The sequence below is a fragment of the Mobula birostris genome, chromosome 6 (genome assembly GCF_030028105.1).
Source record: "Mobula birostris isolate sMobBir1 chromosome 6, sMobBir1.hap1, whole genome shotgun sequence".
Classification (NCBI taxonomy): Eukaryota; Metazoa; Chordata; class Chondrichthyes; order Myliobatiformes; family Myliobatidae; genus Mobula; species Mobula birostris.
The window spans coordinates 156,903,427-156,927,575 of record NC_092375.1 but is presented as its reverse complement, the minus strand read 5'-3'; the positions used below and the strand labels follow the sequence as shown (position 1 = coordinate 156,927,575).

General features: G+C 41.2%; 1 protein-coding gene across 2 annotated transcripts in view; it reads right to left on the bottom strand.

Moving 5' to 3' along the window:
- The window catches only part of LOC140199504 (uncharacterized), a 288,437-nt gene extending 264,997 nt beyond the window's left edge, over positions 1-23,440 (bottom strand). For both annotated transcript variants that reach the window (XM_072261701.1, XM_072261702.1), the window contains exon 1: positions 23,229-23,440. In XM_072261701.1, the coding sequence (XP_072117802.1) occupies positions 23,229-23,325 (97 nt within the window). In that variant the 5' untranslated portion in view covers positions 23,326-23,440. The remainder of the gene's footprint in view (positions 1-23,228) is intronic.
- Between the last annotated feature and the right edge of the window lie 709 nt (positions 23,441-24,149).

The following is a 24,149-nucleotide window of genomic DNA, read 5'->3' as shown; positions in this document are numbered from 1 at the left end:
GCCACCAGGAAATCTTGCTACTTGTGAACAGAGTGGAGGTGCTCAACAAAGCAGTCCCCCAGTCTATGTCAGGTCTCACCAGTGCAGAAGAGGTCACATTGGGAGCATCGGATTCAAATCCTCAATCTGGCCTCCTGCCTCTTCTCCTCACCCGCCTTCACTTCCCCTCGTGCCCCTCCTCCACTGTCTCCCATGGTCCACAGTCCTTTACCAGACTCCTTTTTCTCCAGCTCCTCATGTGCAGCCTTCAACTTCATCCCCCTCCCCCACACACCTGGCTTCACCCATCACCTTTTACCTTGTTCTGCTTCCCTTCCTCCCACCTTCGTATTCTGGCATCTTCCCCCTTCCTTTCCAGTCCTAATGAAAGGTCAACTATTTATTAATTTCCATTGATGCTGCCTCGATCACCTATTGAGTTCCTCCGGCATTTTGTGTTGCTCTGGACTTCTAGCACCTGCAGAAACTCGTGATACAGCATGTTTGGATCAGGTTATTCCACAATGATCTTAGATCTTACACCTTTTAAAAACTAAACATTACCAATAAACTTAATTGCAGGCCTCTGATTAAAAAAAAACGTCAAAAAAAGTGATCAAAATAATGATCTTTCAAAAGTGAACAAAATAATGATCATTCAACAGGAATCTACAATGAGCAATTATTTTATTGAAAAGGTTTGGCCATCTTTTTCCTACATATTTTGCAATTATTATGATTATATTTGGTTTCAAAGGTTATTTGATATACTACATAATACTCTTACAAAAGGTAAAAGACCTACTAAGGAAATAAACCGTTTTGGGTCTGATCTTTTCTAGGCAGAATCTGAATTAATAGATTCCACCTCGATTTTCTACTTAACTGCAAACAGCTGTACTCAGCTGTTCCTTTCTCCTGACATGGCACAAGATAGTCCACACTTTCTCCATTTTCAAGTGAATGACTGAATTCTGCAAAGTACAAAAGAAAATACTTGTTCCTGTAAAAGGTCAAGATACTCAGTTTTGCAACAGGATCAATAAATCAGAGTTAGTCAGCGTGAGAGGAAAGAAGATTTATCTAAAATGGCAGTGAAAACAATTTCCAGAAGAAGATGAAGTCTAGTTCTTGGGCAAGGTTTAATCAATGTGTTTTGTGAATTAGACTCTAGTTCATGTTATGATGCGTTTCTGGTCTCTGGTCATTTCTTCTTTTGTTGCTATTTTGGGCAATTTTGAATCAGGGCAGCCTGCAGATAACAAACACTGAGCTGAACTGAATGTGCTTGGACTCTTCCATTTTCCACTAGTTTTTTGTTGCCATTTGCATGATTTGTTTTTTTTTTTGGCTCACAAATCAGGGGGTGTTTCTTTGAATGGGTTACATGCTTTTATTTGTTTCGCGGCTGTCTGTGGGGAAGACAAATCTCAGGGTTGTGTACTGCATACATGCTTTGATAATAATTCTACTTTGAATGTTTGTATTAAAAATAAATTAACTTTGAACTTTTAAATAATTTATTTAATTATCATTGTGCAGTAGCAGTCTTTGTTTAAGTATGACTGGTAAGTATTCAAATAAGGAACAGCTGCTGGAGAATCAAATTCAGACATTTGTATATAAATACACCAAATCTCTAAAAGTATTTCATGCCAATGGAGTTTTCAGCACTCACACACAATGTGATTGCTGATTTAATATATTCTCATCATGCTACTGACCATGCAATATCATCTGCAGAGGAGTCTACAGAATCACAGGCCTAAATCATGATTTGAGGACCTGTTATCAATGCTCCCATAGTAGTTGTGGAACTGATAAAGCCCAAATTCTAAGATTATAGGCATGGGCATCTCCGATGAATTGAAAGGATACACTCAGTAGCTACTTTATTAGGTATACCTGCTTATCAGTGCAAATATCTAATCAGTAAATCATGTGGCACCAAGGGTGTGTACCTGAGGAAGTAAAACAAGGCAAGAAAATACACAATAAAAGCAGAAATTATAGAAAAGCAGAAGACAAAAATACCGATACAAATGAGTTCATGCCTGCATATTCTTGAAGGTAACATAAAGGCATCCGTTAGTTTCGCGAGACCATGGATCTGCGCCTGGAAAGTCTTCACTCTCCAGATTAATAAAATAGTTAAGACAATTAAATGTCTTTGAATTAAAAGTCAATGAACAGAAGGGAAGTAATGCTTTCTGTTAAGCTGCAGTTAGATTACTCCACATAGTTCTGATGACCAAAACATAAAAAAAGTACATAGCAATGTTACAAAGGCTGCAAAGACATGGGGATGTCCCAAGACCAGTGGAAGGATTGGATAGGCTAGAGTGGTTTTCTTCAGAACAGTGCAAGCTGAAGGAAAAGAAATTTATGAGAGGCAAAGTCTAAATAGAATTTGCTAATCCTTTTAACTGTGAAACGATAACTGGGAGAAAATATAGAATATAATTCATAGAAAAAAAGCAAAGAATTGGTGGATAATTATTTCACGAATAATTCCTCCAAAAAAAATGCTGGAGGAAGTAACAACACCCATCATATTTAATAAGTGTGCGGATAGGCAAATGAACTGATGTGCTATGACCTGCAGAGCTATGGGAAGTGGAAATAGGCTCGACAACTCTTTACCCGGCAGCATAGAAATGATAAATCAAATGACCTCTTCTCTGTGCCATAAATCTCTGAAACTGTCCAACTATTTCCTTAAAGGCAGGATCTTTTATTATCTAGAAGCCACATTAAACAGCTGCTCCAAATTTTCCATATCCCTATTTCATCACAGAACCTAGAAGTGTATATTCCAATACTCTTAAGAATAGTCTAGCCATTGTTCAAAATCCAATGGAAGTTTTATATCTTTTCATTTTTTAAAAGAATTCCATTCCTCAGAAAAATAACCCCCATTATCTGTAGTTTAATGGGCTTATGAACTTATATGACTATTATTGATTTTTGCATCCAAACCCTTTAAATACTTACATCCTTAAATCAAAAGTGTACTGCCTCAGATTCTGAAGTTTGTTTAACAATGCTATGCCTTTCTATAGTTTTAATAATGAACTTCAATATGTTATTGTTATTAACTATGCCACCCAATTTAGTATTGTGTACTCATTAAAATTCTACTTACTAATGTTTGTGGAGATAGCGAATAACTGTAGATACGTCACCAATTGTTGTGGAACTCTGCTTCTCATCATGTCCGAGTAACTACCTTTAATCCATATTGTGTTTTTTTTGTTTTACAGCTAGCTTGCTTAAAAAAACAACTATCTCTTACTTAAGATAGACATACTTACAATGAGTTCACTGGTCAGTACCTCAACTATAACCTCATGAAAATAAAAATATATTAGCTGTTACATTATCCTCATGGAGCCTTTGTAACTTTTCCAAAAAAATCAGTGAGGTTTACAAATACAACCTTCCTTCTGGTGACACCACTGGGACAGACCTTCCACTGCTAAGAGGTGACCTGTTCTGATACCCTAAGGGCCTGAGTTCCAAGCTCAGTGTAAGTGGGTACAACCCAAGGCTTCCAGAGTGATAGCAGACAATTAAAATATTTAACCTAGCTACATTAAGTTAAATAAAATGCTTAGTTTTCTTTCTCCCACTCATTTTGAAGGGCTCATGGTACTTGACACACGTTTACCTGGTGCAAGAAATTGATCTAACACCTTGAGAGCTGGGAATTCTGCAGAAGTTATGCATGGAGACCCAGTATCCAGCATCAAAACTACCAAACCTCTATCGGGTGCCCATTTACAGGCATAGAGTTGATAGACCTATGGGGAATTTCAACAGATACCAGTCTGGTTACATTTACTATGACTAGCCATTTAATTATCTTCATGCACTTTTTTGTTACCTTAAAGGGCAGCATAGTGACGTGATGTTCACAAGGGCTTCCATGATCATGTAATTTTTCTCAGGCACAATCCAAAACAATAGGTGAGGCTACAATTTTTAACTAAAGGCACATTAGAGTCAACCATTCATTATGCACAGCTACAATCTTTCTGTTTGACAGAACACAACACTGTAAAACATGTTCCAAAAGCAAAAATCAAATCCAAATCTGTTAGGAATTTCTGACTCCAATTTTTTGGCTGGCATTTATCTTCCATATGTCTCTACTCCCCGTGTTCCTTTCTGTTTCTTGGGCCACGATGCAACAACATTTTATTTCTCCTCTTTCCCATTGCCAAAATGTATCTTAATAAACTTTGTGGCTGGAGAATGAGAACATTTTACCATCTGGAAATTATAGGTCTTCGCAAATGCTGACTAGATTTGTTCCCATAAATACCCTTGAGGCTTATGTATTTAGAGTACCATAAAACTAAAATGAAATTCTCAATTTTCCCCAGAAGATCACTTATGATCATTCCACCCAAGTTCCCCCCCCCCACACACCACCCAGTTTTAACATGTTTGGTTCACAATGTATTTTTGGATGTCTATTTCTCAAAAATAAAAGAAGTAACAGATGAGATAAACGTAGGGATAAAAAAATGAAACAAATTAAGCTCCAGAATATTTTTAAATAATCTTTCAGTTCATGTAACATTCATCTTTATGAACCCACATTGACCAGACAATTCATGCACTGCAGACTGTTTAGACAACCCTGACGGTATTGCTGACAGGGTAGAGTATCCCTAGAACCTGGCTAGAGTCCAGTGAAGATGACGTCAATGTAACATCAAATCCAAAATACACATTATTCTGTCAAATAAGAAGTGATTTAATCAGAGGTGAAAGGATACCTGCACTGCAGGCAACCCAAAACCATTCAGTATAATCCAGAATGAAAATTGCTATTTCTTTCCTTTACAAGCTCCAGAGAGAATAGGTCAGACTAGAAAAGGTACGTTATTCATTTAAATGAATAGAAAAACCAGGAAAATTCTCTCACTGGGACGATGTCTCATTGGTGGAACACATTTTTCAATCTTCGTTATAATTCTGCTTCAACTTCTGTTCGTTGACTTACTGTAAATTATATTGCCTTTACCTTCAATCTTCTTGATGTTCAATCCCTGAAGAGACTTAAATTCATTTTACAAACCACAGGCCCGATTTTGCACTTTAGTGGCAAATGAGCACTGGCAACATTTCATTACATTTACACCAAGACACTGATTTTTTGGCCTTTTGCACAGAAAATCCCATCTGCTTATTATCTCTGTAGTAGACTTCAGCTAGAAAAATGAAGTCAGAATCAGAATCAGATGTCAAAATAAGAAGAGAAATACATATAGAAGAAATTCAGAAAACCAGCATCCCTGATTGCCCATGAGGAAGTGGTAGTGCTGTAAAGTACAATTTATTTTCAATTTGTGTTTTCTTATGATGCTATGTGCCAAAGATGCTGCTACAAACAAGTTTCTCATTGCACCTATGCACACATGCCCTTGTGCATACGACTTTGAATTTTGAGTACCCTTAAGAGTATCCGCTGTGCATTTTGTAAGTGCCACACACACTGCAGACAGAGTTTTCCAGTGGAACAGCTTCTCATCTTCCATGTAGAACACATAAGTTCTAACATGAGTTAGATATGGCCCTTGTGGCTACGGGGGTCAGTGGGTATGGAGGGAAGGCTGGGGCGGTGTTCTGAGTTGGATGATCAGCCATGATCATAATAAATGGCGGTGCAGGCTCGAAGGGCCGAATGGCCTACTCCTGCACCTATTTTCTATGTTTCTATAACAGTGCTCTTGGACAACCAGGAATTCCTTTCATTTGAAAGGCTCACGCACAGATGCCCTTGCCCACTGCTTTCTGCTTGCACCCCCTTCAAAACCACCCATGCTTGACCCTCCCTGTCCCAAGTTCTCTTCTCCTTCGGTGTTCTTCACTAAGCTCTTACAATACTCAGACATATCCTCTCAATTCCTTCCATCATTCCCCTCAGTCTTGTACCCTGTCATTTCCCACACATCTCCACCCACTTTCTACACAACACATCTCTCCCTTTCCCCCCGTTGTTCCACTATTTGCCAATGTCTTTTCCATCTCACTGTCCCCTCCCCCAATGCCATGCTACACGGTCCCTTTCCTCTTAGAACCACCTCCCCTATATTCCCCCTCTATTTTCCAGCTGCCAACCTCCAAGTCTAGCCTAGACTTCCAAACATCTCCTGGAGAAGCCATGCACTTGGTACTTCTGCTGTCAGCAAATCACAGTCTTGCTGTGGCTGCCTTAAAACCCACAGGGTCTAGGTCTCCGACACTGTCCATAAACCTGACTTTACCAGCTCAGGGAAGGAAAAATCAAGGAAGAAGGGAGAAGAGAGATCACTCAAAAAAATGGCAGCCAGGATACATTTGTCCACGACTCTATTCTGCTGGATACTTATTATTGGGCAGGATGAAGAATCATCATTGCTTCCATCCTGCTCTACCTACCAGGCAGAAAGAGGCATTGAAGTTGGAGTATCAGACTTCTATGCCTATGATCTCAGGAATCATGATCTCAGCAGAAGAAAATGGAAAATACTAACAGAACATCTTCTAAGACCAATGCTTAGAGGATGACAGTGTCAAATTTCAGAAAAGGTATATCAACAATGCAGAGCAGACCGAGGTAAATGAGATGATAACACAAGATTTTTTAATATAGGATCTTCAGATGTGACAGGACGAGATGCAAAAGAGGTGGTATTACAGTCTTATTCCAGGAGAGGTATATTACTACACAAGGAGGAAGCATATTCTAGATGGTTTGTTGCTCCACGAAACAAAAAAAAACAACTGGTGATAGGACAATAGGGAATAACGGGGCTGTAGGTGAATATGTAACATTTGGAATTGGTAAGCATCAAAATTTTCTCTTCAGTGTTCCTGATCCACTGATGAGCATGGTTATAAGTCTCATCGTGATGCTTCTCCAAATGGACAATCTGGGTAATGTCAAAAGACATGCCTTCTAGAGTTTGAGATGGCGTCCTTCATTGGTGGCGTATCTTACGTATCAGCCTTAGGAAAGGCAATAGGACTCCAGAATTTTGAAAACCACATGCCAACACCTCAACTAGGACAATCAGGGAGGATTTTGGTCTTGCTAATGATAGCTGGTTCCTGATAATTAATAAAAGCAAAAACTGCCAGTGTAGCAAACAATGTTAGTTTCCAAGAATCTGTCAGTATCTTGTCTTCATTTGTGAGAGGAAGTCAGAGAAAGTGGAGCACCAGTAGATCCATGAATTAAGGCATCTCTCAGCATCCTAAGTGCATAATCTGGAACCTGCAGCAGTACATGAGCCACTCTCCAACAGATTCAAAGCTCTTTTAATTCACAGTGACATCAAGGGGTTGAAAACTCATGTGAGAAAGCATATGGAAGCATAATGATCTGAGGAAAATCACCTATAAATAACCTTGACTGCTGATGGTCATCAGTCCTGATGACGGGTCTCAGCACGAAACATTGATTGTTTACCCTTTTCCATAGATGCTACCCAACCTGCTGAGTTCCTCCAGCATCTTGAGTGTGTTCCAAAATAAGCTTGCATGACTCAATGAATTGCAAAACCCTAAAATTCACATTTCGCCCCCAACATCAGTTGCTGATTTGTTTGATAAAAACACAAGTGTGATTGGGAGATTCTAGATTGGAAGTGACTGAATGACAAACTGATTTAAACATGTGAAAATGTATGCCCTTGTTTAGAGAATTAATGCTTTGAGAGATTGGTTCTGACTAGAATCAACTCCTTTCTGAGCAAGGACCTGGAACCACTGCAGTTTGCCTGCTGTCACAGCAGCTCTATGGCGGACTCAATCTCACTGGGTTTCCTCTCTGCTTTGGAACACTTAAACAGCAAAACATACGTCAGGTTGCTGTTTAATCGATTACAACTCATCATTCAATACTATCATCCACTCATTACCAATAAACAAGCTTCAAAACCTCTGGAGGGAGGACCTCTGGACCTCCCTCTGCAACAGGATCCCCTGCTTGCCTATCAGGAGACCACTGTCAATGCAGATTGGTAATCCTTCCTCCTCACTGACAATCAACACAAGCACAGCTCAGGGATGCGTGCTCAGCCTGATGCTCTACTCTCTCGCTACATCCATGCCTGTGTGGCTAGGCGCAGCTCAAATGCCATTTATAAATGTACCGATCACCATTGTTGGCAGAATCACAGATACTGAGAAGGACATGTTCAGGAGAAAGATGGATTGTCTGGTTGAATGGTGTCAAAACAACCTCACACTCAACATTAATAAAACCAAAAGAATGATTATAAACTTTAGGAAGGGGAAGTCAGGGGAACATACACCAGTTCTCATTTGAGGGGTTAGTATTGGAAAGTAGTGGGTACTTGGAGGCATATGATGAAATAGACCCAAGGCAGCATGGTTACCTTAAGGGGAAATCTTGCCTGACAAATCTGTTTGAATTCTTTGAGGAAGTAACAGGTAAGATAGACAAAGGAGAGTCTGTAAATGTTGCTTACTGGGATTTTCAGAAAGCCTTTGGCAAGTTGCCATGCATGAGGCAGCTAAACAAGATAAGGGCCCATAGTATTACAGGAAAGGTACCAGCATGCATTGGCTGACTGACAGGAGACAAAGAGCAGAAATAAAGGGGACCTTTTCAGTTTGGCAACCAATGACTAGTAGTGTTCCGCAGGGGTCGGTGTTGGGACCACTTCCACTTGTGCTTCATGCCAATGATTTAGATTCAGAATTGATGGCTTTGTGGATGATATGAAGATAGATAGATAGATAGATAGATAAAAGGGCATGTAGCATTGAGGAAGCACGGAGTCTGCAGAAGGACTTGGACAGATTAGGAAAATGAACAAAAAAGTAGCAGAGAGAACATAGTATTGGGAAGTGTCTGGTCATGCACCTTGGTAGAAGAAATAAAGGCATAGGCTATTTTCTAAATAGGAGATAATTCAGAAATCGGGACTTGAGAGTCTTGTGCAGGATTCTCTAAAGTTTAACATAAGAAATAGGAGCAGGAGTAGGCCATCTAGCCCATCAAGCCTGCTCCGCCATTAAATTATATCATGGCTGATCTGACCATGGACTCATCACCACCTACCTGCCTTTTCCCCATAACTTACAGGTTGAGTGGCAAGGAAGGCAAACACAATGTTAGCATTCACTTCAAGAGGACTAGAATACAAAAGCAAGGATGTAATACTTAGGCTTTATAAGGCATTGTTCCGGACGCACTTGGAGTTTTGTGAACTGTTTTGGGCCCCTTATTTAAGAAAAGATGTCCTGGCATTCACAGGAATGAAAGGGTTAACATATGAGGAGCTTTTGATGTCTCTGAGCCTGTACTAACTGGAGTTTAAAAAGAATGAGAGGAGATCTTTTTGAAACCTATCAAATATTGATAGTTGGGGAAGTCTAGGATCAGAGGGCACAACTTCAAGATAAGGGAAGTCACTTTAGAACAGAGATAAGGAAGAAATTCTTTAGCCAGAGAGTGGTGAACCCATGGAATTTATTTCCATAGATGGTTGTGGAGGCCAAGTCATTGGGTGTACTGAAAGTGGAATTTAAAAATTAGTAAGGACATCAGGATTACAGGGAGAAGGCAGAAGAATGGGTTTGAGAAGGATAGTAAATCAGCCATATGGAATGGTGGAGCAGGCTCGGTGGGCAAAAATGGCCTAATTTAGTTTCCGTGTCTTATGTAAAGGGTGGGCATCAACATATCAGAGGACCAATCGTGGGCCCAGCACATTGATGAAATCATGATGAAACTATGCCTAGAGCTCAACTTCGTTATTTATTTGAGAACATTTGACATGTTGCCATAAACTCATTTGTTTGTTTTTAAAAAACACGGACATATGGTGGGGAGAATTCTAACCGGTTGCATCAACACCTGGAATGGAAAGTCCATTATACAGGACCAATAGAGGCTGCAGAGGGTGTGGTCTCAGCCAGCTTCAGCACTGGCACCATCTTCCCCACCATTGAAAGCATCTTCAAAAGCTGGTGCCTCAAAAAGGCTATAGCCATCATTAAGGACTTACACCATCTGGGGCATGTCCTCTTCTCATTACCAACACCAGGGAGGAGGTACAGGATGACCCATGCTTAATATTTTAGGAACAGCTTCTTACCTTCCACCATCAGGTTTCTAAATTGCCCATGATCTCATAAACACTATTTTGTTATTCCTCTTTTGCACTATTTATCTTTTGTAACTCAGTAACTTTTCTTTATGTGTTGCACTTTACTGCTGCCACAGAAGAAAAAAAGTAATTTCACAACACGTCAGTGATAATAAACCTAATTCTGATTCCAGGAGTGACAGGGTTTGGGGTGGTAATACCAGCAAAAGAAATTGGAATCAGCAGAAGAACATCTAATAAGTTAGGGGTGTTTACAGTGGAGATGCTGGCAGTGTTGGTTGCGTTGCAATGGGTGCAGAAAGCCAGACAAGCCAAAGCATTGATATGTTCAGATTCATCCTCAGTTCTAGCAAGTTTAAGGTCTTTTCACACAAACAGTCGGCAAGATGTACTTTATGAAGTCCTTCAGTTAGTTACAAGAATTGCAAATCAGGGAGGTCAGGTAAAATTTCTATGGGTTCCAGCACATGTAGGGGTGAAGGGGAATGAGAGGGCGAATGAGTTGGCAAAGAGGGCATTAAAGAAAGAAAATGTGGAAATGCACATTAGTATCAGTAAAGCAGAGGTTAAGTGTGTAATCTGGGAAAAAGTCAACCGAATGTGGCAAGAAAGATGGGACAGGGAGGGGAAAGGGAGGCATTTATATCAAATACAAAAGAGTGTTGCAGTTACTAGGGTAGGTAATGGAAACAGAAGAGAGGAAATTGTGTGGACTAGGTTAAGGCTGGGGCATTGTGCATTAAACAAAACATTGAAAATGATAGGGAAACACCAGACAGGATTGTGTGAGGAATGTCAGGAAGAGGAGTCAGTAGAACATGTAGTTTTGTGTTGCAGGAAGTATGGGATACAGAGAGAGATGATGAGAAATAAATTAAGGGAGTTGGGGATGCAGGAATTCACATTCAAAGGGTTGCTGGGCATGGGTGAGAGAGCACAAGTCCGGGTATTTTTAGCGTTTTTAAGAGGTACAGGGGTTTTTTATAGGATATGATGAATAAACAGGAATAGGATACTAGGATGGTCAAAGATGGGAGGGTGAAGTGTAGGTTTGTATATATATATATATGTGTGTGTGTGTGTGTGTGTGTGTGTGTGTGTGTGTGTGTGTGCGCATGCAATTGGGTAAAGGGATTTAGAATGTATGTCTAGTGCACATTCTGGGGCAGAGGGTGGCGGTAATCCACCATTAAGCTGGATGCCAACCGCCGTAAAACAAGATACAGACAGACAGACAGATTCCACCATTCAAAATGCTGGAGGAACTCAGCAAGTCAGGAGGCCTCTACAGAGGTAAATAGACAGTCTATGTTTCTCACCAAGACCGTTCATCAAGACCTGATGACAAACTTCACCAACAGAATTTCACCCCTTTTTACAATGCACCTTAACACCTGCCACATTTTTGCAGAATTTAAAGAACAGACAGAAAATAATCGGATTTCCTTCTCCTATCCAGCTCTTCGATATTGAAAACCTTTGGTTTATGCTCAAACCTGCAGTGGAATTCAGAGGAACATTGTATAATATTACACAACAACACCATTTGCCCAGTTAAGTAAGTAGATGTTATTTCTGTCAAGATCTGGGACAGATGAAACCAGCTAACTTTTTGAGAGGGAGGGGGACAGAAATAAAGGGATAAAAGGAAAGGAGAGAAGGGGGAGAGAACGAGTAAAAGAAAGGGCTTGGGAGAGAATGTGTGAACCACTATCCAATCTGTTGTCAGAGTAGCTTGTAATATAGTCAGTGGTGTCCTCATATACACATGATAGAGCAAAAGGAATGCAGGTGCTGATATTTCAGTCAAATGGATGGTGTGCAGTGGACTTGCAGGTCTGTTTGGACCACTTCTTAAAAAAAAACATAACTATGAGTATTGAGATCTTTCTTTCACACACTGTTTAAAGTATATTTAACACAAGAGATTATGCAGATGCTGGAAATCCAGAGTAACACATACAAATGCGGGAGGGGCTCAGCAGGTCGGGTGGTATCTATGGATTGGAATAAAGAGTCAAAGCTTTGGGCCAACACCTTTCATCAGGACTGGGAAGGAAGGACGAAGGTGCTAGAATAACGTGGTGGGTGGGGGAGGAGGGCAAGCTAGGTGATAGGTGAAGCCGGGAGGGTGGAAGAGGGCAATGAAGAAAGAAACTGAGAGGCGGTAGGTGGAAAAGACAAAGGGCTGAAGAAGGAGGAATCTGATAGGGAAGGAGTAGACCATGGAAGAAAAGAAAGGAAGAGGGGCACCGGGGAAGGTTATAGGCAGGTGAAGAGAAGTGATAAGAGCAGAAAGTGGGGAATTAAAGAAGAGAAAGGGGAGGGACAAAGAAACTGGAATTTGGGTCTACGTCAGGTCTCGGCATTGTAGAAGAGGCCACACTGGATACAGGAGATAATTCCAACAGATTCCTAAGTGAAGTGTTGCCTCTTCTGGAAGGATGGTTTGGGGCCTTGAATGGAGGTGAGGGAGAAGGAGAGTGGCCAGGTGTAGCACCTCTTCCACTTGCAGGTGTAGTACCAGGAGAGAGATTAGTGCGGAGAGATGAATAGACAAGAGAGTCACGGAGGGTGCAATCCCTGCAGAAAGCGGAGGGCAGGGGTAGGTAAAGGTGTGTTTGGTGGCAGGGTCCTGCTAAGGTGCCAGAAGTTGCAGAGAAACTTTGAGTTATTCATTTCCATAGAAAGCACCTTACTTACTGGATCATTTCCAGCCCTCAATTTCTAAATAACAGATTCAGCAAATTTCTCCCTACTCCCCTACACCGCCCAGCATTTTCAGCCTCTAATAATATTGACTGTTAAATAGTGTGAAACCAGCCATGCCTTTTGCCCATTCTGTTCCAACATGCTCATAGTTATCACTGGAATGTTTGTCTGCAGAGTTCAAGGCAAATTGGATCTATTGCTGTTTAACATGCAAACAAGGTTGTAGAAAACTGTTCAGTTTGTCAAATATTAGCAGCTACACAATCCTGGTGATGACAACAGTGAAATATTGCAGCTTTTATTTCTTTCATGGTGGAATATGTGCATGAGCAGAAATAGGTGGGGGGGGGGGAGAGAGAGAGGAGGGGTGAGAAGGAAGGTTGAGCCAGCAGGTAGCTGATGGGTGTAGCATGAATGTAAGGAAGGACAAGCCAATAACTGGGTACAAATGCAGACAGAGCAGAATTAAATTGTACCACAGAGGCAAAATTCAAAAAGGGCGAAGAATGCTGGACTGAAGGTGTTGTATTTAAATGTGTGCAGCATTTGGAGTAAGGTGGACAAACTCATGGTGCAATTAGAGATTGGTCACTATGACGTGGTAGGCGTCACTGAGCCATGGCTCGAAGAAGGCCATAGTTGGGAACTTAACATCGAAGATATACTTTGTATTGAAAGGGCAGGCAGGAAGGCATAGGTGTGGTGTGGCTCTGTTGACAAGTGATGGAATTACATCTTTAAAAAGAGGTGACACAGGGTCAGAGAGTGTTGAATCTTTGTGAGAATTAAGAAACTGCAAGGGTGAAAAAAAAATTATAGGAATCATATATAGGCCTCCAAACAGCAGCCAAGATGTGGGGTTGAGATTGCAAAAGGAGCTGGAAAAGGCATGTATTAAGGGTAATGTCACAATTGTAATGAAGGAACTTCAATGTGCAGGGGGAATGGAAAAAAAATCAGGTTGGTGTCAGATCACAAGAGAGGGAATTGTTAAATGCCTATGAGATAACTTTTTAAGAGCAGCTTATGCTTGAGCCTACTTGGGGAAAGGCCATCTTAGATTGGGCATTGTGTAATAACCCAGATCTTATTAGAGAGATCAACGTAAAGGAACCCTTAGAAGGCAGTGACCATAATATGATTGAATTTATACTGCAATTGGAATAAAGCAAATTACAGAGGCATGAGCATGGAGCTTGCCCAGGTGGATTGGAGGAGGGTGCTGGTGGGGGTGATGGCAGAGCAAAGTTTCTGGGAAGAGTTCAGAAAGCACAGGATGGATATGTCCAACAGAAGAAAAAATTCTCAAATAGCAGGGGTAGACAACCGTGGCTGACAAAGGAAGTTAAGGACTGCATAAAAGCCAAGGAAAAGGCATCTCAGGTCACAAAAGTGATGAGAAGTTGGATGATTGAGAAGCCCTTAAAATCCAACAAAAGGCAACTAGAACAGCTACAAGAAAGGAAAAGATGAAATATGAGGGCAAACTAGCCAATAATATAAAGCAGGATCCTAAAACATTTTTCAGTTACAAATGTTGTATATACAGAGTAAAAGGGAGGAGGGAGTTGATATTGGACACTGGAAAATGATGCTGGTGGGAGGGAAGTAATGGGGGACAAAGAAATGGCAGATGAAATGAATGAGTACTTTGCATCAGTCTTCACTGTGGAAGACACTAGCAGTGGGACAGAGGTCCGTGAATGTCAGGGAGCAGCAGTGCGTGCCATTGCCATGATAAAGGAAAATGTGCCAGGCAAGCTCAAAGGTCTTAAGGTGGATAAGTCACCTGGACCAGATGGTCTACATCCCAGTCCTGAGAGGGGTTGCTGAACAGATAACGGATGCATTGGTCATGATATTTCAAGAATCACTTGATTCTGGCATGGTCCCAGAAGTCTGGAAGATTGCAAGTGTCACTCCACTCTTTAAGGGAGAAAGGCAAAAGAAAGGAAATTATAGGCTAGTTAGCTTACCCTCAGTGGTTGGGAAAGTGTTGGAATCCATTATTAAGGACGAGAAACTTGGAGACTAATGATAAAATAAATCAAAGTAGGCATGGATTCTGTAAAGGGAAATCTTGCCTGACATATTTTTTGTCAGGATGAAGGGTCTCGGCCCAAAACGTCGACTGTACCTCTTCCTAGAGATGCTGCCTGGCCTGCTGCATTCACCAGCAACTTTGATGTGTGTTGCTTGAATTTCCGTTTAGGAATCAGATGGCAGAGGGGAAGAAGCTGTTCCTGAATTGCTGAGTGTGTGCCTTCAGGCTTCTGTATCTCCTACCTGATGGTAACAGTGAGAAAAATGAGAAAAGGCATGCCCTGGGTGCTGGAGACCTTTAATAATGGACACTGCCTTTCTGATTTAAGAGGCAAACCTTTTACAACAGAGGCAAGGATGAATTTATTTAGCCAGAGAGTAGTGAATCTGTGGAATGGTTTGCTGCAGACCACAATGGAGGCCAAGCCCATCAGTAAAGTTAAGGTGGAAGTTGATAGTTCCCTGATAGTTCCTATGGCGAAAAGACAGCAGTATGCAATTGAGTGGGATCTGGAATCAGCCATGATGGAATGGTAGAACAGACTTGATGGGCTGAGCAGCCTAGAGAAATCTTGCTCTTTTCCTCCCAACTGTAAACTGCGATTCATTCTTCCTAATATCAGCAGCAAACATACAAGGACCATCTACAGAACTCCTTTGTCTTTTGTTCTAACAGAATCATAAATATATTTAAAATCTATTCATGTCCTTCAGCCCTCAATGGACTGCCATGCAAACATGCTAAGTATTTATTTGCTTTTTGCAAAAACAATAGTCTGTATCATAACATGAAGAAAAGATGATTTTCTTACTTCGTTCCAGTTTCTGTGTCAATTGTTTGACAGGATTGAAAGTAGGTTGAATTGAATAATTAGATATTCATTGCAACCTGGAAAGTGGAACAAGCCAGAGACAAAAGAAGCAGTAATGCTAAAATCTGAAGCAAAATGCAATCTCCTCAAGGTCAGGTAGTATCCACGGAGGGAAATAGGCATGAGAGGCCCAATCCTCCCCACCATCGAGGACGTCTTCAAAAGGAGGTACCTCAAGAGGGTGGCATCCATCATTAAGGACACTCTCCATCTGGAACATGCCCTCTTCTCATTGCTAACACTGAGAAGGAGCTTAAAGATCCTCCCTCAACATTTTATGAACAGCTTCTTTCTCTCTACCATTAGATTTCTGAATGGTCCATGAACACAACCCCACTATTCATCTTTTGCAGTATTTACTTATTGTAAGGGTGGGCAGAGTGGAAATAAGTCTCTACCAAAGGAGGTGTAAGGCACTCCTCCCCTCTGCTACCCTGCACCTGCTTAGTTAGCCGCGCCCCCCCCCCCCGGCCGATCAGGGTCATGTGAAGCTATGGGAACAGGTGGTGGATAGTCGTACAAGCAGCTGGTGCCTGGACAAGCGTTGGTTATGTGACCACTGACGCGAGGCAGACAATATCTGAAGAGTACTGATAAAGGCTGGGTTAACCCATCTTGTAAAGACACTGCCCAGAAGGTAGCAATGACAAACCACTTCTATAGAAAAATGTGCCAACAATCATGGTCATCGAACCATAATCACCTACATCATATGACATGACACATAATGATAATGATTTATTGTAACAGTAATTTTAATGTATTGCACTGTACTGCAACCACAAAACAAATTTTTACAACATATTGTATGTCAATGAAAATAAACTTGATTCTGATTCTGGGCAGTGGACGTTTAGGGTGGAGACCCTTCATTTGGACTGAAAGATAGATGGGATGCAACCAGTAGAAAGAGGTGGTTCAGGAGCTGGCAAGTAAAAGGTGGATCAGATGAGGACAGATGATAAACAGATGGAGGAGAGAAGAGAGGAAATCGCAATAGTGGCCAAGGAGAGATGGGGAGAAAATGTAACAAGCAGTACTCTATCAGGTACAAGGCTGTGTAAAAGCATTAACTGTTCCTTACTCTGAAGATGTTGCCAGACCTGGTGAGCGCACCACGTTTCACACATAAATGGAAAGCTATCCCCGCTGATCATATAGGAACCTAGGTGCTCAGTAGAATAAAACTTGAAATTGCAACAAAAGAGTTTTAGAATTATATTTAATGTAAATTAAATGAACAGATCAAATACACAAGCCACTTAAATTGCTGGTGTCAGTTAAGAACAAGACCAAGTTTGCCTCTTTCTCAAACCAGTGTCAAAGGCTGGCAGATAGGAATCAGGCAAATACAGAAGTTTGCAGAAATGAGGAACAGAAATGAGTACGGAAAGTAGTGGAGGTTCCTTGTGATGACAGACATCCAGGGCAGGGAAGACGTAAGGATTTTTACCTTCACTGCACATTGAATCTTAACAATTGAACATACAGTAATAGCAAAGTACTTCTTCGATTCTCTTCCCCAGCTGCCACTCTCACTCAACAGGTTTGTTAGTTGAGCTCAAGTCAGCCCCTGGAAGAGCTTTATGCCAGGAAATTGAAATAAATATTCATCTTCTCATGAGACACCTTTAGCTGTAATAAAGGTCTTTGGCTGCAAAAAGTTAACATTCCCCTCTTCCCATATGCACACACCCCTGATAAACCTGTAGCAAGCCTGGGAGAAAAAGGCACTGCTTCGCATTCTCTGTAGCCTTACCACCCACTAATCTAAACTGGGCTCAGGGCCCTAGGCAGTCTTTCTTACTTCCAAACAAGAAAATGGTCAGGCATCTGGGAAGAAGAAAAAATACCCACTTGCCAATACAATCACAGTAATCCTCAATCAGTTCCCCAGATGGTTTTGATTTATTCTGCTATTAAAGAGCACATTTACGCTTTTGTGTTCTTCCCCTCAGAGGCGAGCCTTCCTACCTCAAGATGACATCTGAACGGACCAAATCTCTGACCTAGTCAAAAGTGCTTACCTTCATTTTTCATTCCAGCTAAAAGTCTTCTGCCAGTACCTTGATCAAAGCCCAGTGCTTTATCTATGAAGAGTTCAGCATTGATCAAAGTTTGATTGTCCTGAAAATATCCAGTGTTGTTTCTCTGAACTCCTCACAGTATTCCAACATTAACCTCATAAAGCAATTCTCCCAGTATGCTTCCAGACAAGCCCCTCTTGATTCAACTTAGTTTTTATAGTTTTTAAGGTGGCATATGAGAGATCCTCCAAACCCTTCTCTCGCAGGCTCCACCATCACCTCTTGGGTCCTCCATTGCCCTCCCTTCCCTGAACACCCCAACCCTTCCCTCTCTTGTGCCACCACCAACTCTCTTCGCCCCCTCCAATCCTTGCCTTAACTTCGCCATTCCCTCTATTCCTCCCCTTTCTGAGGCCGAACGTTCTGCACTCAGCAAGGGCCACACCTTTGTCCCTTTTCACCCACAACTTGTGCGTTCCATGCCTGCCACAACACCAAGCCTTTTTTTCCGTTGTCTATGTCTCAAGCCTACATCTTTGGTAGGAACTCTACACCCTGCACCAATGATCCCTTCCTAATCTCTAAACCTCCTTCTCTTCATGGAGGCCCACTCTGACTCTCTGCCGGCTCTGGATCTTTCCACCTTGAATTACCAACGAGATAGCAACCATCTCAACTTCAGCACTTTTCTCCCTTACTCAAAACCTTAACCCCTCTGAACGCACTGCCATCCACTCTCTCCACCCCAATCCCAATCTTACCATCATCATTAAGGGGGGTGCTGTTGTAATGGGGTGGACTGAACTCCGCCTTGCTGAGGCCAAGTAGCAACTCTCAGGCCCTTCCTCATACTGAATCCTTGAAGAGGACCTCACTCAGACCACCAGTAAACTGTCTCCACCACCATCACTGACTTCACCAACCCTGGAGAACTCCCATTCCACTGCCACCAAACTCATAAATCCCTTGCACTTCATTTCCCAATTCTACCTCCTACCCAAGATCCACAAACTTGACTGTCCAGATAGACCAATCAGCTTTGCCTGGCTCCTGCCCCATTAAACTAGTGTCTTCATACCTCGACTCCATTCTATCCCCCTTGGTTCGGGTCCTTCCTGAGACACTTCTGATGCTCTCAATCTTCTCTCTTGCTTTCAATTCCCTGGCCTCAACTGCCTCATTTTCACTATAGGTGTCCATTCCCTAGGCACTTCTATCCCCCATCAAGAAGGCCTTAAAGATCTCTGCTTCTCTCTCTCAATAAAACAAACAACCAGTTCCCCTCTACCACCACCACCTTCCTTCTGGCAGAACTGGTCCTCACCTTCAACTATGTTTCCTTCAGTTCCTCCAACAGTTTAAAGACTTAAGGTGTAGTCATGGGCACCACCTATGCCTGCCTGTTCGTTGGCAACGTGGAACAGTCCATGTTCCAAGCCTTCCCCAGTAATGCTCCCCAACTCTTCGTCCGCTACAGTGACAACTGCATTGGTGCTGCTTCATGCACCCATGCTGAGCTTGTCAATTTCATTAACTTTGCCTCCAACTTCCACCCTGCCCTTAAATTCATTCAGTCCATTTCTGACACATACCTCCCCTTTCTCAATCTCTCTGGTCTCCATCTCTAGAGGCAAGCTATCAACTGACATCTTTTATAGACCTACCGATTTTCATGGTTATGTTGACTATACCCCTTCCCAACCTGCCTCCTATAAAAATGTTATTCCCTTTTCCCAGTTCTTTCGTTCCTACCGCTTCTGTTCCTAGGATGCACCTTTCCTTTCTAGGACATCAGGAATGCCTTCCTTCTTCAAAGAAAGGTGTCACCTTTCCTTCACCATTGATGCAGCCCTCACCGGCATCTCTTCCATTTCCCGAACATCTGTGCTCACACCATCTTCCCGCTGCCTTAAGTTCTTCTTGTCCTTGCCTACCATCCCACAAGCCTCCGCATCCAACGCATCATTCTCCGCAAAGGGATCCTACCACCAACATATCTTTATCTCCCCCCTCTCCACTTCCTGTAGGATCGCTCTCCCTCTGATTATTTTTCTATTAGTCCTTCCCCACCAGCCTACCACCCAGCACTTATCCATGCAAGAAGTGCAACACCTGCCCATTCACCTCCTCCCTCACCTCCATGCAGGTCCTCAAACAATCCTTCCACATGACGCAACACTTCACCTGCAAATCTGCTAGTGCTGCCTATCGTGTCCAGTGCTCCCAGTGGGCCTCCTCTACATTGGTGAAACCCATTGCAAATTGGGGATCTGCTTCACCGAACACCTCCACTCCATTTGTCAACAGCAGAACTTCCTGGTGACCAAACGGATCCCCATTCCAACATGTCGGTCCATGGCCCTCCTCTGATGCCACGATGAGGCCATCCTCAGGGTGGAGGAGTAACACCTTATATTCCATCTGGGTAGCCTCCAACTTGAAGGCATGAACATTGGTTTCTCCCTCCAGTTAAAAAATCCCTCCCCCCTCCCATTCTCCACTCTAGCTTCTTACCTCTTCTCACCAGCCGACCATCCTCCCCAGGTCCCCTCCTCCTTCCCTTTCTCCTGTGGTCCACTCTCCTCTCCTATCAGATTCCTTCCTCTCCAGCCCTTTACCTCTCCTCCCCACCTGGCTTCACACATCACCTTCTAGTTGTCCACCTTCCTTTCACCCCACCTTTTTATTCTGGCATCTTCCCTCTTCCTTTCCAGTCCTGAAGAGTCTCATCCCAAAATGTGAACTGCTAATTCATTTTCATAGACGCTCCTGACCTGCTCAGATCCTTAAGCATTTTGTGTGTGTTGCTTTCTGGGATTTCATGTTTTTAATTAATATTTAGCGTTAAGTGGTGCCAAAATGCATTTATGTGTTGAAGATTCAGGTCCCATTTTCATTAAATACTGGATTTGTTTCTAAAAGTACGTGCATGACAACTTTTGCTCCTTCCTGAGTGCCGCCATTTTCATTTTTCCCAATTATCTATTCTGCTTTACAAAACCATAATTTTGTAAAAAGAAATGGAAGCATCATCACTGAACAATCATATCTTAACATGGCAAAACAAGTGAAATGTAAATCCTAAATTCAAGTTGCACAAAAAGATACTGCACAATCTCCCATGTTATCAGTTTATTTCAGCTTTGAGGAGAAAATACAGTTAGCTTTCTTAAATAGATGGAATATATATGCCTGGTGTCTTAAAATTATACCACTTGGTTTGCAAAGGTTCCTAATGATCATCATGAGTACAATGTATGTCGGAACATTATGCATGTACACACCTTAAATCCAACCACCAGGGGTCTATATTCAGCTGCATAAAATTATGAAGTCGTAAGATCGTTCTCCCACTCCCAAGTCACACCCAACAGCAGCTAAATTTAACTGCAGGAAATCTGCTTTTCGGTAATCTGATCGATAAATATAAATAGCACGTTTCTGATATTAATATGATTTCAGTTCATTGAAAACAAAGGCATTGAAGGGCATCTGGTGAATTTATGATACCGTTAAATCATAACCAATCAGGAAAGCTTTCTCCCCTCGCATCTGGTAAACATTCAGCATTATCAACTCACTGCATTTTAGACAATGGTTCAGAAATGAATCTTGGAAATAAGAATGGATCCACTAGGGTGGGCATTTAGTTTGCCTGAGGTCTACAAGAGGGTCATGAACAGTTTAGGATTGCAGACTCTCTGCTTCAAAGAAATTAACCATATGAGATCAGCCGGAAGATACAAAGAAAAAAATAGCAGTTTAAATGCACTATTTCGCATACACCCTGCTAAATTAAAAAGTGGGGCAATGAAAATACTTTCCAAAATATCAAGTGTACCTTTAAGTATTTCACTTTGGAGCTGTTAAATAAAGAAAATGAATCTGATGTGAAGTACTGATGTTAAAAACAGACTACAAACCTGTGGCTATCCCCTCCTGTCCACTCCAGCCGTTTGGGCCTTTAATTCTATTTCCTCCCCGTTCTGTGATATTTGACATTTTTTAAAACCTTTAATTATTAATTTGTCCACTAAAATCAAGCAAAATCTTCAGAACTACCTAATGCTTGATGTGCAATTTACTTGGCAAGCATACTCTGCAATGACGTGATCGGTAATCTATTTCCCTGTGGCTATATAACATAGTGGAATAAATTAATCAGACAATTTATTTCATGGACCTTGGTTTGTGGAAAAAGAATAGAAAACAGATTTTGGGATCATGGTATAATCTCTTCCCTCAGGGACATAGAAACTGAACTTCAAGTAGCTTAAGGCTTGGAAGCATTCAAACTTTAAGTGCTTATGATATGTTTTTAGTCAATATGTAAAACAATGATGTGGCGATCGAAGTGAAAAGGGTAGCTAACAATATATTTCAGTCACAAACCCTTGGAAGAGTTAATCAAACATCAGATTAACTTTCAGATTCAAAACTGCTTTAGTACTTCACAACTCTTGGGATAACTATTTATAGCTATCATTTATAAATCAGCAAATTTACATGTGATATGATTGGCAAACAAGAAGCATATGAACATCTTTTCAATGACCCCTTCTGTTTATTCTTGCTGTTAATATGTTATACATACACAACTCTTAGAAATTAACATAATAAAGCATTAAAACCACTTCATTAAAGAACTTGCATTAACTCATGAGAAATTAAGTTGCAACAGCCAAGTTAGCAAAGAAAACAACAAAATCCTAATTAGTTTACTAATTCACTTTTTTTGAAGATTAAAATAATTCTCCCAAATGTTCACTGTAAGAGGAAAATGTACAACTTTTATGTAGAAGTAGTTTAGTTCTTCTCGAATCTGTAATGGATGACATAATGCTGGAATTTCAAGATCTAAACATAAGCGCCTGGGCTGGATCAGATGCTGTCAGTGTAATACAAAACAAAAGCTAATGCATATGTTCATTTATACAACGTGGCAAACAAGCTATCTGTCTCCTAATCTGTCCCTTTGCAACTCAGGGGGCATCTGCATTACCAAGGGCAAGAAAAAAAAATTAGCAATGAGTTGCTGAGGGCCCCGCCTTGAAGGCTGTGAACTTTTGATGCTCACCGGGGTAAAGAACTGATAAGAACTTTCCTTAAAACAAATTCTTGGATTTTAACCAAGTGACTTTGCCGGTGTTCCACACTCTCATTTCCTTGCAAGATCAACTTTGTTTTGCCAGAAAAAGACTTGTTTTGCATTGAACAGGGATCTCAAAATGCAGCCTAAAGCAGTTTTATTTTACTGATTCTCATATTTTATAACGATGTGATTTGCAATGGTATGGAGCTTTGTATTATCTAATGATTTAGCAAAACAACACACATCTTCTAAACTTTCTCATCAAAACAGATTCCAAGTCAGGCAGTCTACTTCAAATAACATACTGAACAAAAGGAAAATGTCATGCCAATAAAACTACTAAAGCACCAGCCAGGACATAACTTACCGATATCTGAATCAATCTCCTGATTTTTAACCAGTCTTAATTGTATGAATGTTATGGCAAAGAGCAGCAAAGTCCCCATATGCACCAGGTTCCCCATGTCTAAACATCAGACAGAGGAGTCTGTGCAGATCTGTAGTGGAGTATCAGCAAACTAACATCAAATCAATTTGTTCCTCTTCCCTTTAGCACCAGGCCCAGCTGAAACACTGCAATGTTCCTACAACTGGGAAAGATTTAAATGGGATAACTCTTGGCAACTCTCCTTTTCCTGCCTCTTCCCTGAAATGAGAGCCTCAGATTGGCCCTCTAATGTTCAGACTTCAAGTTGATTGATACCAGTTTCCCAAATGACACACCCACATTGTTAAACAGGGTAACAGATGCTAATTATACTGGAAGTGTAGTTTTGAAAATTTATACATATATTTCCCAGTGAAGTGTGTTTCAAGGAGCATTTATAATTATTCAAGAAAGAATACACAGATCTCCAAGTAAAGATTATAGTAAAAGCATTATAAAATTATTGTCTTCTGTTTACTGGGTAAGGAACTGGGAATTTCACAGAAAATAACTTCCATGAGTGCATGGAGAGAAAGGGAGCATAAAGGAGAATGGGGGATGTGGCTCAAGTTGGGGGTAATTTACACTATTTGTCAAAAATCTGGAGAATGTAATTTGCAAGATCATCCATAAAAGAAAATGTAAATAAGATTATGACATAGTACAATCTTCAGTCAACAACTTTCTTTACAGTATGGTATTATTTGGAAAAGTATATTCTTGAGCAGGCCTACACAGAAAAACAGCCATCTTTTAATATAATTGTTTCCACCCGTCATTCTGAACTACTTCAGTGCAGAACTCTTTGATGACAGTATTTCCTTGACATCATATCAGCACCAACAATTATTGATTAAGTAT